The 12015-nt window shown below is 40.7% G+C and overlaps 1 protein-coding gene across 1 annotated transcript in view; it reads right to left on the bottom strand.

Moving 5' to 3' along the window:
- Positions 1 to 6445, bottom strand: part of EPS15 (epidermal growth factor receptor pathway substrate 15) — a 58082-nt gene extending 51637 nt beyond the window's left edge. Inside the window, exon 1 of the mRNA XM_015810908.1 lies at positions 6289 to 6445. Coding sequence (XP_015666394.1) covers positions 6289 to 6315 — 27 coding nt within the window. The 5' untranslated portion in view covers positions 6316 to 6445. The remainder of the gene's footprint in view (positions 1 to 6288) is intronic.
- Positions 6446 to 12015: the final 5570 nt, after the last annotated feature.

Genomic DNA, 12015 nt, shown 5'->3' with positions numbered 1-12015 from the left:
GAAAGTGATAAAGATCTGGGTATTAAAATGACTTACCACCCAGTGAAGAAGTCTGCTATGAAGTTTATTAGAAAAAAAAATCCCCAAAAGGAAGGGAAAATGAGGAGGGAAATTTTAGGCTAGCTAATGCAACTTCAAAAAAGCTGGTTCAGCAAATTAGGATCTCTGTTACCACAAAGTATTTCAATAATTCTTTCTTTTTAAAACACCAGTGCACAAGATCTAGGTCATTCAGTCCTTATTTTGTTACAATTTTTCTAAAATTATATAAAAGTGTTAGCAGAGTTGATCTTCCTTTGCAAGAATTTTCTGCATAAAGTTTTGATATATAATGTACCACAGAAAGCATGCCTGTATCCTTTTGTAAGCCACCAGTTTCAACCAGCTCTTAGCAGTTTACCTCATAAATCATAAAATCAACACAATGAAATAAGCAGAGTAATATAATAAAAAAACAGGCAACATAACAGAAACTCACAGTGCTACACAACCAAAGTATTAGGCTCCAAATATCTAGCAAAAGAGCCAGTTTCAAGGTTTCCTAAATAAAAGGAGCATAACTATAATTCAAACCTATTCCATATGGTGGGGGTCTATTAAAGAAAAATATTGCCTTTGGGATCCTATACTTCTCATCTCATAACCCTGGAGTAGTTTAACTCAGGGGTCCCCAACTCCTGGTCCGTTAACTGGCACCGGTCCACAGCATCGCAACAAGCGGGCCGCACAAACAAGCAAAGCTCCATCCTCGGGATGCAGGCAGTATTCAAAATCACGCCCCATCTGGTTCGTGGAAAACTCTTTCTCCATGACACCATCCCTGGTGCCCCAAAAGGTTGGGGACCTCTGGTCTAACTAACCTGACCACCAGAGACAGGTGAGAAGTCAGTCATGAAAGTATCTAGAAACCAATGGATGCAAAGCTTTACAAGTTGGAAGCCTATTGCCAAGTAATTAAATGCTTGCAACAGTGGTGTAACTTGGCTGTAGTTACCTCTCCCATGCAGTGAATTCCATACATACTCCTCTCATCAGTTATGTGCATGTTATTTGTCTGAACAACTGGTTTTGCTACACTAACACAATTTGCTTGCTCCAAAATGTCACTGATGCTAAACAATTTTTTACCTCAAACGTAAGCTAATTTCTGGTAGCTCAAGAGCCACACCAGGTTTTGAGCAGCGTATCAGGGGCCAAAATCTCAAAATTGATGCAAGCACCTTCTCTTCTTTTTTTCCCCTTAATGTTTTAATTTTTATTTGCTCTTCTCAAGCTTTACTTTTTCACATTTTATTTTAGTGGCAGCTTTTTGCTAATAACAATATCCCTTCTCCTAAAACATATCCCTGTAGTAAAATTATTTGGAAGTTACATATTTAATTTGTAGTCATTAATATTCAATATAACAATCAAATTTATGAAACACTGGATTGCCAATTAAGTTAGGATGTGGTCAAATGAAACAAAAGGTTTTTATCTTTAGAAAGACAGTAGCTGATGGTCATTTATTTCAATTTCTTCAGAAACATAGAAATGATTGCAAAAAATACATTAAAATGTTAAAGCCCTTTACCTGCAGTAATAATTCGGCTCTTACAAAGTTTATTTATGTAAATAATTTTTAATAACCCATTACTGAAGAGTGATGACTTATCATGCTCCCAGCAGAATTACAGGTAAGAATTAAATGTCATTTGCAATTTGAGTAACTAAGAGTTTCAGGTGACAGCCCTCTGCAACATTCCTTTCTTGATACTTCAAGGAAGCCTAAGAGTAGACCGTATATATAAATCTGAATCATCATTGAATATATTGCTCTGAAAATACAACCACCAGTAATATTTAGTTCATAACCGAAAGAGTTTCTAGAGTTTCTAATTTTGAAACTGATTTCCAAGTCTTTAAACCAGGGATGTCAAACTGCCAGCCCATGGGCCGGATACGTCATGCTGAAACTGCGCCTACTACCCCATTGCCGGCAATGGAAAAAAAGTCGCGATATGTCGCGATACATCACGTGATGTTGTGAGTTTAGACAATGTATAATGATGTCACACCTGATTTTTTTCCCCTCTTTTAATACACGTATGCTTCACTTGCTTGAATGGATAATTACAAAATTGAAGTATAAAATTCAGAAGATTTTTATACAGTTAAAATATTTGCTAGAAACTTAGAAAAACCTTCTGTTTTTCTATTATTGTTAGTTTTGCATCACTGTAATATAGTAAATGAAGAAACATATTGTGTAATGCTAAAACATATATCAAATTTCAGCATTTCACATTAAATATGTCATTAAAACTGGAAAACAAAATCTAACAATTCTTGACATCCTGCGATTTTCACAACTACAATTTTCCCTTCAAGGGAATTTTCCCAGTTCAATTAAAAACATTTATATTTTTGCATCTGCCAGGGCTTAACAAATGAGTGTACTATAGATCAGGGCTTTTCAACCTTTTCACCCATTGTACCACTTTTAGGACATGGCAACATCCAAGTACCACCAGTCGCCTAGCAAGGTGTCAAAAACTTTCTGACCAAAAAAAAAAAAAAAAAAAGGAAAAAAGTGATAAAGTACACGTAGTCCTCGACGTACAATAGTTTGCTTAGTGACTGTTCAAAGTTACAATGGTACTGAAAAAAGTGCCCCCCAGGGCACAGCCGAGCAAGACACCGGCCTGCCCGCTCTTCCTCCTGTCCGAGGTTTTTATTGTTGTGAGCATTTCTGTTGGGGATTGGCAGCGGGGGTGGGGTGGGGGAGTGTTTGGTTTTTATTCCCCCCGTCTGCTGGGTGGTTGCAGCAGGTTTTGGTCACTTCACATGACCCTGGGACACTGGGACCGTCATAAATATGAATCGGTTGCCAAGCATCTGAATGTAAATCACAAGACCCTGGAGAGGCTGCAACATTCCAGCTGATCGGCGCTTCTTCTGGGCTCAGCAGAAGCACCAGGATCAGCACCGAGCTCCAGCTGGAGCCTGGCACTGATCCTGGCCCTTCCGCTGAGCCCTGACAGCCCTGCAGCTCCAGCCATCTCTCGCTCAGGCTTGTGCGATGCTGCCACCAGTTCAGCTCATTCCCCTCCCCCACTATCACTTTTCTAGGATGGTCGCGTACCACCTGCCAGGTGCCAATGTACCACAGGTGGTACCCGTACCACTGGTTGAAAAGCCCTGCTATAGATCACACATCACAATATTATAAAAAGGGTAATGGGAAAAGAAATAATACACAGAAGTCAATATATACAGCCAAGTTTAACAAAGGCTGCTTGGACATACATTCTCTGACCTGAAGCTAAATGGATGCAGTGACCTTAGGTGATATTTGGCTATAGTAGAAGCAAACTGGTTTTCAAAAGTAAATAAAGTTCCTAAATTGTGACAGTCATATTCACACGTAATATTCTAACTTTTAAGCACATAGCTATTTCAGTTGTTTTAAACTATTAGTATACCCTAGCTCAGTTTCACAGCTTTATCCGTCTTGTTACCGAATACTATTTCAATTCACATTCTATTTCCTTAAGACTTTCTGCTTTGAAGAGAAAAATAGTTTAGAGATCTGAGATTTTCCAGTTATAATTAGTGCAAAACTTTTTTTCACTTTCAAAGCAGAATTATATCAAATATATGCAATATGTTAGGTAAATGGGTACTTGACTAGTTGTGACTTAGTATGCTTAAGTTTTTGGTTCTGCATTTTGTACGAAGCCAGGGAGATAGGCTACTTCTGTAAAGTTCACTTAACCATGAATTAGTGAGTTGCAGTTGCTTTAAATTCCAGTTGTTGAGAACTGACAATAGTAGCTGCTTTAGGTCTTCATATCACATTTAAACTTATAGAGGCTGCTAAACATGCTGGAGAGTGGGGGGAGAGATATAGGATGGCAGCCCATATGACAGCACTAATGTATTTGCTGCTTTAGCCTCACTTTTGTTCATATATTCATTCTCTAATTTCATTCCCACTTCATCAACATGGTAAAAACTCCTTTCAGTTAAAAATCAATTCCTGGTGACAGCATCTGTGCAGTTTTCTTATAAACAAATATAGTTTTTTTCTTCAGTTCAATCGGATCTGATTCTCCAATCCTACACGGGCAAGTCCCTACAATTTTCTTGGCAAAGTTTTTCAGTGGTTTGCTATTGCCTCCTTCCTAAGAAAAAGTGACAAGCCCCAAATCACCCAGCTGGCTTTGGGCCTAAGGACAGACTAGAACCACAATTTCCCAGTTTTTAGCCTGATGCATCAACCAGAAGGGGACGACAGAGAATGAGGTGGCTGGATGGAGTCACTGAAGTAGTAGGTGTGAGCTTAAATGGATTCCAGAAGATGGTAGAGGACAGGAAGGCCTGGAGGAACGTTGTCCATGGAGTCTCGATGGGTCAGACACGACTTCGCAGCTAACAACAACATCAACCACTATGCCATGGGTCTCCAAACTTGGCAACTTTAAGACTTATGACTTCAACTCCCAGAATTCCTCAGCCAGCCATGGAAATTCTGGGAGTTGAAGTCCACAAATCTTAAAGTTGCCATTTTTGGAAATCCCTGTACTATACCCAACTGGCTCCCAAGTTAGAATAGCAGTTTTAAATTTTATTTGATGGCTCCATGTGCTAGCATCTTATGATAAACACTGTGGAGCAGTATTTGATATAAACCAGGGGTGTCAAACTGCCGGCCCGTGGGCCAGACGCGTCACGCAGAAGCTGCGCCCACCCCATTTCCGGCAATGGCAAAATAATCACATGATGTCGTGAATTTGACATGTCTGATATAAACTGACCCTAACATCTAACTCAGGGGTCTTCAAACTTGGCCCTTCTATGACTCATGGATTTCAATTCCCAGAATTCCTCAGCCAACGTGCCTGGCTGAGGAATTCTGGGAGCTGAAGTCCATGTGTCATAAAAGGACCGAGTTTGAAGACCCCTTGATCTAACTTATGTGATCCTACATAAACTGCTTTCTTTGCTTAAATCCACAGTAAGATGGAGTATAAATCCGATTTATACGAAGATTCCAAGAACTGCAGATTCATGTAGTAACTAAGATTTTACATCTCCCATTCTAAAAGTTAAGTAAGTGTTCATATATCAGCCCCTCTGAAGTGCATGATTCATTTCTATGCATATGAAGTAGGAATTCATATACTTGAATTTTAATTAGGAGCACAATTTGGGATTTTCCTTCAGTAATTCTATATTACCAGTAGCACCTAGAATCCCTATAATGAAAAATAATAATTTAAAAAATATTTGTTTTTGCTTGTCGTTACAGAAACCTTGAAAAATATGCCCTCCAACTACAGTTACGAAGCCCTTCCTTTAATTTACTATTTAGCATACCTCTGCTGTTATGAGACGCCTTCTGAGCAATATATATCTAACATTTTCAACACCAGAAATCATATCAAAAGCCCAAGTGGAAAAGAAATACATGGGCCTAAAATGAGCATGTCTCTCCTAAGAAACTGAAGGAATGGATAAGAACAGATCACAAACTGAAAAGCAATCACGTGGACTATGAGTATGAAGGAAATCCAGCAAATATCCAGTGCCAGAAATGTAATCACCGGACTGGAAATGCCCACAAAGATTCCAAAACTGCGCACCATTGAAATGCCCGTTTTAAAGCAACCCATATATTAGAGCACAGGATATGGTAACATCCATACAGTATCCCCACTGGAAAGGAGACAGAAATGAATGCCCGCTTAGGAATTGCAGGGAATCCCCTCTCTGGCACTATTTTTGAGGCTGCACGAAGCGCTTCTGGAAGGTCGGTTCACTTCAGCAGCTGGGGAGGACGGCCTGAAAAGGGGGCAGGCGAGTCCACACGGCATCCAAGGCGTAGGCACGGCATAGTCAAAGAGGGCGGCTCGGCTCTCCGACTACAACGAAGGAAAACCAAAGAAACGACGAGGGCGAGTTACGAAAAACGAGAGCGGGAAAGAGAAAAGGTGCCGCGCATCGCGCCCCCCCCCAATGCAAACAATAACGCTCGGGCGGCAAGAGAACGTGCGAACCGGGAAGGAGCCGGGCGGAAGCCCTACGACCAGCCCGTCCAGGCGGGGATACACGTAGATGGAAAGAGCTCGGAGCAGCGGACGACGACGACGACGACATTGCGAAGGAGATTCTGCGCCAGCGCTTGGAAGCGAGACCCCCGCTGCTCCTCGCGAGAGGAGGCCAGCTCAGCGCCTGGCTGCCTTCTCCCTCCCCCGAGCTAAGCCCGCACACCTCCGCCCCCTTGTCTCATAAGGAAGCCCTTACCTGGGTCAGGGAAAAATGAGTGGCCATGCTGCTTCCATCATGCACCGCCCGAGCCGAAAGGAGAACCCCCGAAGACACCCAGCGAGGCCCGGCCGCCCAAGCAAGCCCTTGCCAGGCTCAGCCCTCGCTCCCTCCAACTTCAGCAACTTCCCCGAGCTAGCCCGGCCTGGCCCCGCCCACTCGCTACGCGACAAATCCCGGAGTCGGATTTCCCCGAAAGTCCGTCTGGATCGGAGCCATCGCTCCGTCCCTGAACCTCGGGCCTTAGAACGTTATTACACGACATGTTTCTCCGGCCCGGATTGTTCGGAACGGCTCCGGTTAGAGCAGCAACTGTAAATACGTGGCGTGGGTTTAAGAGGACGGGTGGACTGGAAATCGGTTTTCGTTGGGCCAGTTAGGATGAACTCAAGACAACCCGAGAGAGTCTAGGCGTGTTTATTCAGGGTAGATCCCACAGCGTTCGGTGGCGTTCTCGAGCTAAGTAAACACGGAAAGGATAGTCCCTTTAAGTATACAAAAGCAGTTCCTGACAACTAAAAGAATCTTAAACTGGCCTGTGATGCTTAGTTCCATTTTTTTTCAAACTGCTTTAGAGCATTTGTGAATTATGCTTCTGTTGCGGCTGGCAGAAATTCCTTTGTCGATCTTCTCTGTAATAGGACAGTGCAGATCTATCCATGCATATTCAAAAGTGAATTCAGATCTTCACACTTCTTGAATAGTAAATCAGTGTATTGTTTTTTTTTAAGTGAAGGCTTGCAGAAGCAATTTATAATAATGGACATGAGAAAAGAGTACCCAGAGATGCTCAGAAATGGTGTTAGATGCCCTCAGATATGTCCCTCTTTTTAATCTCTGAATTCTGGAGAGTATGAATTTCTGTAAATAGGAGATTTATCTACAAATTACTAAGTTCCTCCTGAGGAGCTCCATTAAAACAAATGGAAATTGCCCAGTAGCAGGGGCAACCAGACACAAAACTTCTATTTATTTGCAAAATGTATTTGCCGCCTATCTACTCAACTTCCATCAAAGGAGTCTACAAACTTAACTTGACTTACCCATATGATTTTCAATTAATATATCACTGTCAAAATTTACATAATGTATTATGACAAAAATAAATAATAAAATAATTATACTGCGTAATGAGCAATAAACAAGACAACTTAACGTTAGGATATTTCAATAAGCACAAGAAGTTGAGATCTACCTTTTTATAATTTATTCCAAACTGTTTCTTATTCATTAGTTCATTGTGGTATTTAAAACCAATGTTTTCTTTACAAATTAATAATGACTAATGCCGTTTAGAATTAATTGGTCTATTCTAAGCATCTAAGGCTTAGACTATTGTGCAAATCCAGCTATTCAACAAACCATGATTAAGCAAGTCATAGTTTAACTGTTGAATTTCAGTTATACAAGTAGTCCTCACTTAACAACGGCAATTAAGATACACATTTCTATTGCTAAGCAATATGATTGTAAAGAGCAATGTCATGTAACCACTATGATTAGCAACATCAGTTATGGCAATTCCCAATTACTGCCATTAAGCCAATCACTGCAAGTTGTTAAGCGAGGACCTCACATGATCACGTATTTTGACTTCTTGCTGGCTTCCCCATTGACTTTGCTTGTGGAAACCCAGTAGGGAAATCATAATCGTGTGACTACAGCATACTGTGATGGTCAGAAATCTGGGCCACTTGTCAACTGCCTGGATCATGATCACATGATCACAGGGACCCTACTGGAACTTTGAGGACTAGCTGTAAGTAAGACTCATTCAGTGCCATAGGAAGTTTGAACAGTTATTGAACAAATGGTTGTTAAGTAAGGACTGCCTGTATTATAAAGAAGAGCTATATTAAACTATCAATGACTATGTGAATAAGTTATAGTGGAGCCTTGAATATAAAATTGGACGGGTCTTTATTTAACAAAAGGCCATAAGTCTCTGATTGGTGCGTTTGCAGAAGCTCTGTGTTGAATAGACTGAGAAGTTAAAAAACATTTCAGAAGACAATGGAACACTACCCTGTAACTTTACCAAGAAAACTGGATAGATGCAATCATTAGAAGTTGAACTCAACTTGAGGGCACCTTTATAATCACATGATAGAGTTGGTTAATAATGGAACTTCATGTTGAACTAATAGTCTTTCAGTACAACACAAAAACGAGATCCTTTCATTGTTGCTCACTGAGAAGCAACAAGGCTGGTTATATAATGAAGCATGATCAGTAGCATATGTTCTGTTTTGGGATAATAAGAAAGATGGGATGGAATACAACCAATTTGGCCAGTCACTGAAATGTTTCTAGAAAAAGAAAATGCTCACCAAGCTTGCAACAAGTCAAAATCATTACTGGATCTATCTGTGAGAAATTGCTAGAGTCTAAGAAACTGCTATATTCTTGAAAAAATGTGCTAGTTGTGCCTGCTGCCCCTCCCCCTCATTAACTCTTCATTGCTGGCCTATGTGTTTTCTATCAAATTTAAGTGATGCAGCTACAGAGGAGAGCCATCTGAGCTCCAAATTTGTAAACGTCTCAACAAGTTGATCTTTAGGGAACTAACTGAAGCATATTAAGATCCCAAGGCTTATGCAGCTCAGGGATTTCAATTTGCCACTTGGCAATGTTAAGTCTGGGGTGACTCGGGAGTTCATGGCCTCCTTGGCAACCATGGGTTTGTCTGAAGTCGTCACAGGCCTAATGCATACTGGAGGTCTCACATTTCCTCAGGGCAGCTGAGACATGATCTGATTTTGGAGGACATAGTAATCACTTTCTTGCTCCTTTTCAGCTTATTGGTGCCACCCTCACTGTCTTGGTTTTCTGAGGAGCTCCAGGAAATGAAGTGTGTGAAGAGATGCCTGGAGTGTGTAGGAGGAAGATGAAGAGTGAATCTGATTGAGGAAGACTACGAACCCATATTAAAGAATACATCATACTGATAATAAGGGTAGCAAAATTTCTCTGCTTTTACTGTTTTTCAGTACCATTTTGGGCAACCCACTACTCCCTGTTGGAAAGGATGGGCCATAGGATCATCTCCAGGGATGCTGTGAGAAATATTTGTGCCATTTGGCAGATAAAGTTGCTCAGATCGGCTCAAAGTTGGACTCTAACTGTTTGGTTCCTGTTGAGGTGCCTTGAAGAAGGCCTTGTAGAGGTAGTCCTCAATTTACAGCCATTCATTTAGCAACTGTTTGAAGTTACAAAGGAACTGACAAAAGTGACTTATGACTGGTCCCCACACTCGTGACTGTTGCAGCATCCCCACAGCCCACGATCAGAATTCCAGTGCCTGGCCACTGGCATGTAGCTGGGATCATGTGTTCTCTCATTTCCGACAAGCAAAGTAAATGGGGGAAGCTGGTTTTGCTTAATGATCACGTGATTCAGTTAACAGTTGCAGAGATTTACTTAACAACTGTGGCAAAATAAGTTGTAAAATCAAGTGTAACTCATTTAACAACCTTCTTGCTTAGCAATGGAAATTCTGGTCCCAATTGTGATCATAAATCAAGGATTACTTATATGCTCATCTGTGAGTTTGATTCCGTGACTTCTGAGGATTCTGCACTATGTTAGCTTCACCACCTGCTTATTAAATATATGTCCTTCCTGGTAATGAAAATTACATGAAATTTGCCCTATAGTTGGTTCCATGTGATGATGTCAGCGTCTTTCAGTAAAAAGGTGGTTCCATTAGCTTCAAAGGAGGCTGAGGTACATTTTCTCTTCAAGAATCTATTGCTAGCCTCATCAGTCCTGGATAACTACTGTCCAGTCTCTAACCTTCCCTTTTTAGGGATGTTGGTAGGGAGAATACTTGGGCTTCAACTCCAGAAGATTCTGGAGGAAGTGGACTACTTGGACCCATTTAAGTTTCAAGCCAGTATGGAGGCAGCATTAATCAAATTTCTTGATGATCTGCAGTGGGGCCAAGTTGTGGATGATGAGTCTATCTCTGTGTTCCTTGGTCTCTCAACAGCTTTTGATAACATCACCCATGGTACCCTTTTAGACAGCTTCAAGAATCTTCTTGGGAGATGGGTGACAAATTAATTTAATAATTAAATAAATAAATAAAATTAATTTGTTGCCCATCTCCCAAGATTCTTGAAGCTGTCTAAAAGGGTACCATGAGTTATATTAATTAATTTGGGGTGGAAGGCACTGTTTTATGGTAGTTCTCTTTTTCTGTGCTCAATTTTATATTGGCAACCAGATAGATCTTCAAAGGCCTTCCTCATTACAACTATGGTTACAACCGTGTCCTGCTCTTTGAATAGATGCTGTGAATGTTGGACTTCCAAACTGTGCACCACTTCTTTCTGGTGCAACCCCATCCAGAATCAACAATAGAATATATGCAGATTCAAGTACTTCCAAAATCCACTTGGCCTTACTAGAGTTCAGTCTGAGTATTTTCTTTTGCATCTAGACTCTGATAATGTCCAGACATGAAGATAGAACTTTGATGACATTGCTTGGTTGATCTAAAGTTAAGATATGCCAACTGATGACTTAAGGCTTCAATTAGATGTTTTTAAATAGGAGTGGGAAGAGTTGGATCCCAAGGCATCTTACATGTCTAGGGTTAGTTCTCTTTCCCCACCAATAACTGAAACTGGCCATAAAGAGAAACAAACTATCTCAACATTGTCATTTCAAATGTGTATGGAGATTCTCAATCATCGAGGTCATGGTTGTCCCAAAGATGCTTTTTCCAAAAGGCAACTGGACTTTTTTTTAATGTTTCATTCCTCATCCAAGAAACTTCATTTCTGACTAGTGGAATCGAATCCAACCTTTTAACGTGACCTCAGATATCTATTGGTAGGCAGTGCATCAAATGGATAATCATGTTCAGCAATGACTCTCTGGCATTCTGACTGCCACATTCTGGATTTTCATCAGAGACAGCCCAATACAAAGCATACTACTATAGTCTAAGCATGTGTGATTGATGGCCTAAATCAGTGTATCACCATGATTTCATAGTTCAGATGGGTTACATATAGTATATCCACATAAACTGGGCAAAGCTCCTCCAACCATAGCTTGCTGTTCTAGTGGGACCCATAAATCCAGAAGGGCCTGTAAATTGCAGATCTGTTTCTTCAGTGGGAATGTAGTCCTGTCCAGAGCAGTTGCTGGGGCTGTCAATAACGCAAAGTGTTCCTGGACAAACAATATTTTTTTCTTGTTGGGATTCAACCTGTTTGTACTATGCTTGGTAGTACAAAGCCTTTAGTGAAGTCATCAATTGGCATATCTTAACTTTAGATCAACCAAGTAATGCCATCAAAGTTCTGTCTTCATGTCTGGATATTATCAGAGTCTGGATGCAAAAGACAATACTCAGGCTTAACTCTAGTAAGGCCAAGTGGATTTTGGAGGTACTTGGATCTGCATATATTCTATTGTTGTGGGAAGTCTAATTGAACTTCTAATAGACGAGGGGCAAATTCACATCTTCTAGGCCCTAGTCATCTACTCTAGTGATCAATGAGTATTTCCATGCCTAGGCCAGAATCCATACTGAAAGGGATTCAGATAAACCATTTAAATTAGGAACTTCTGTATAATAGCTGATTCCCAAATAGCTTCTCAATTTTCTTAGAACAGGGAAGTCGAATATTTAGTTAAAGTTGCAAGAATGACTAGATAAAGAGGTAGCTTCCTCAACTACCCCCCGAGATC

The sequence above is a fragment of the Protobothrops mucrosquamatus genome, unplaced genomic scaffold, assembly GCF_001527695.2.
Source record: "Protobothrops mucrosquamatus isolate PMUCROS unplaced genomic scaffold, P.Mucros_1.0 scaffold24, whole genome shotgun sequence".
Lineage (NCBI taxonomy): Eukaryota > Metazoa > Chordata > Lepidosauria > Squamata > Viperidae > Protobothrops > Protobothrops mucrosquamatus.
This window is presented reverse-complemented; position numbering and strand designations above follow the sequence as displayed.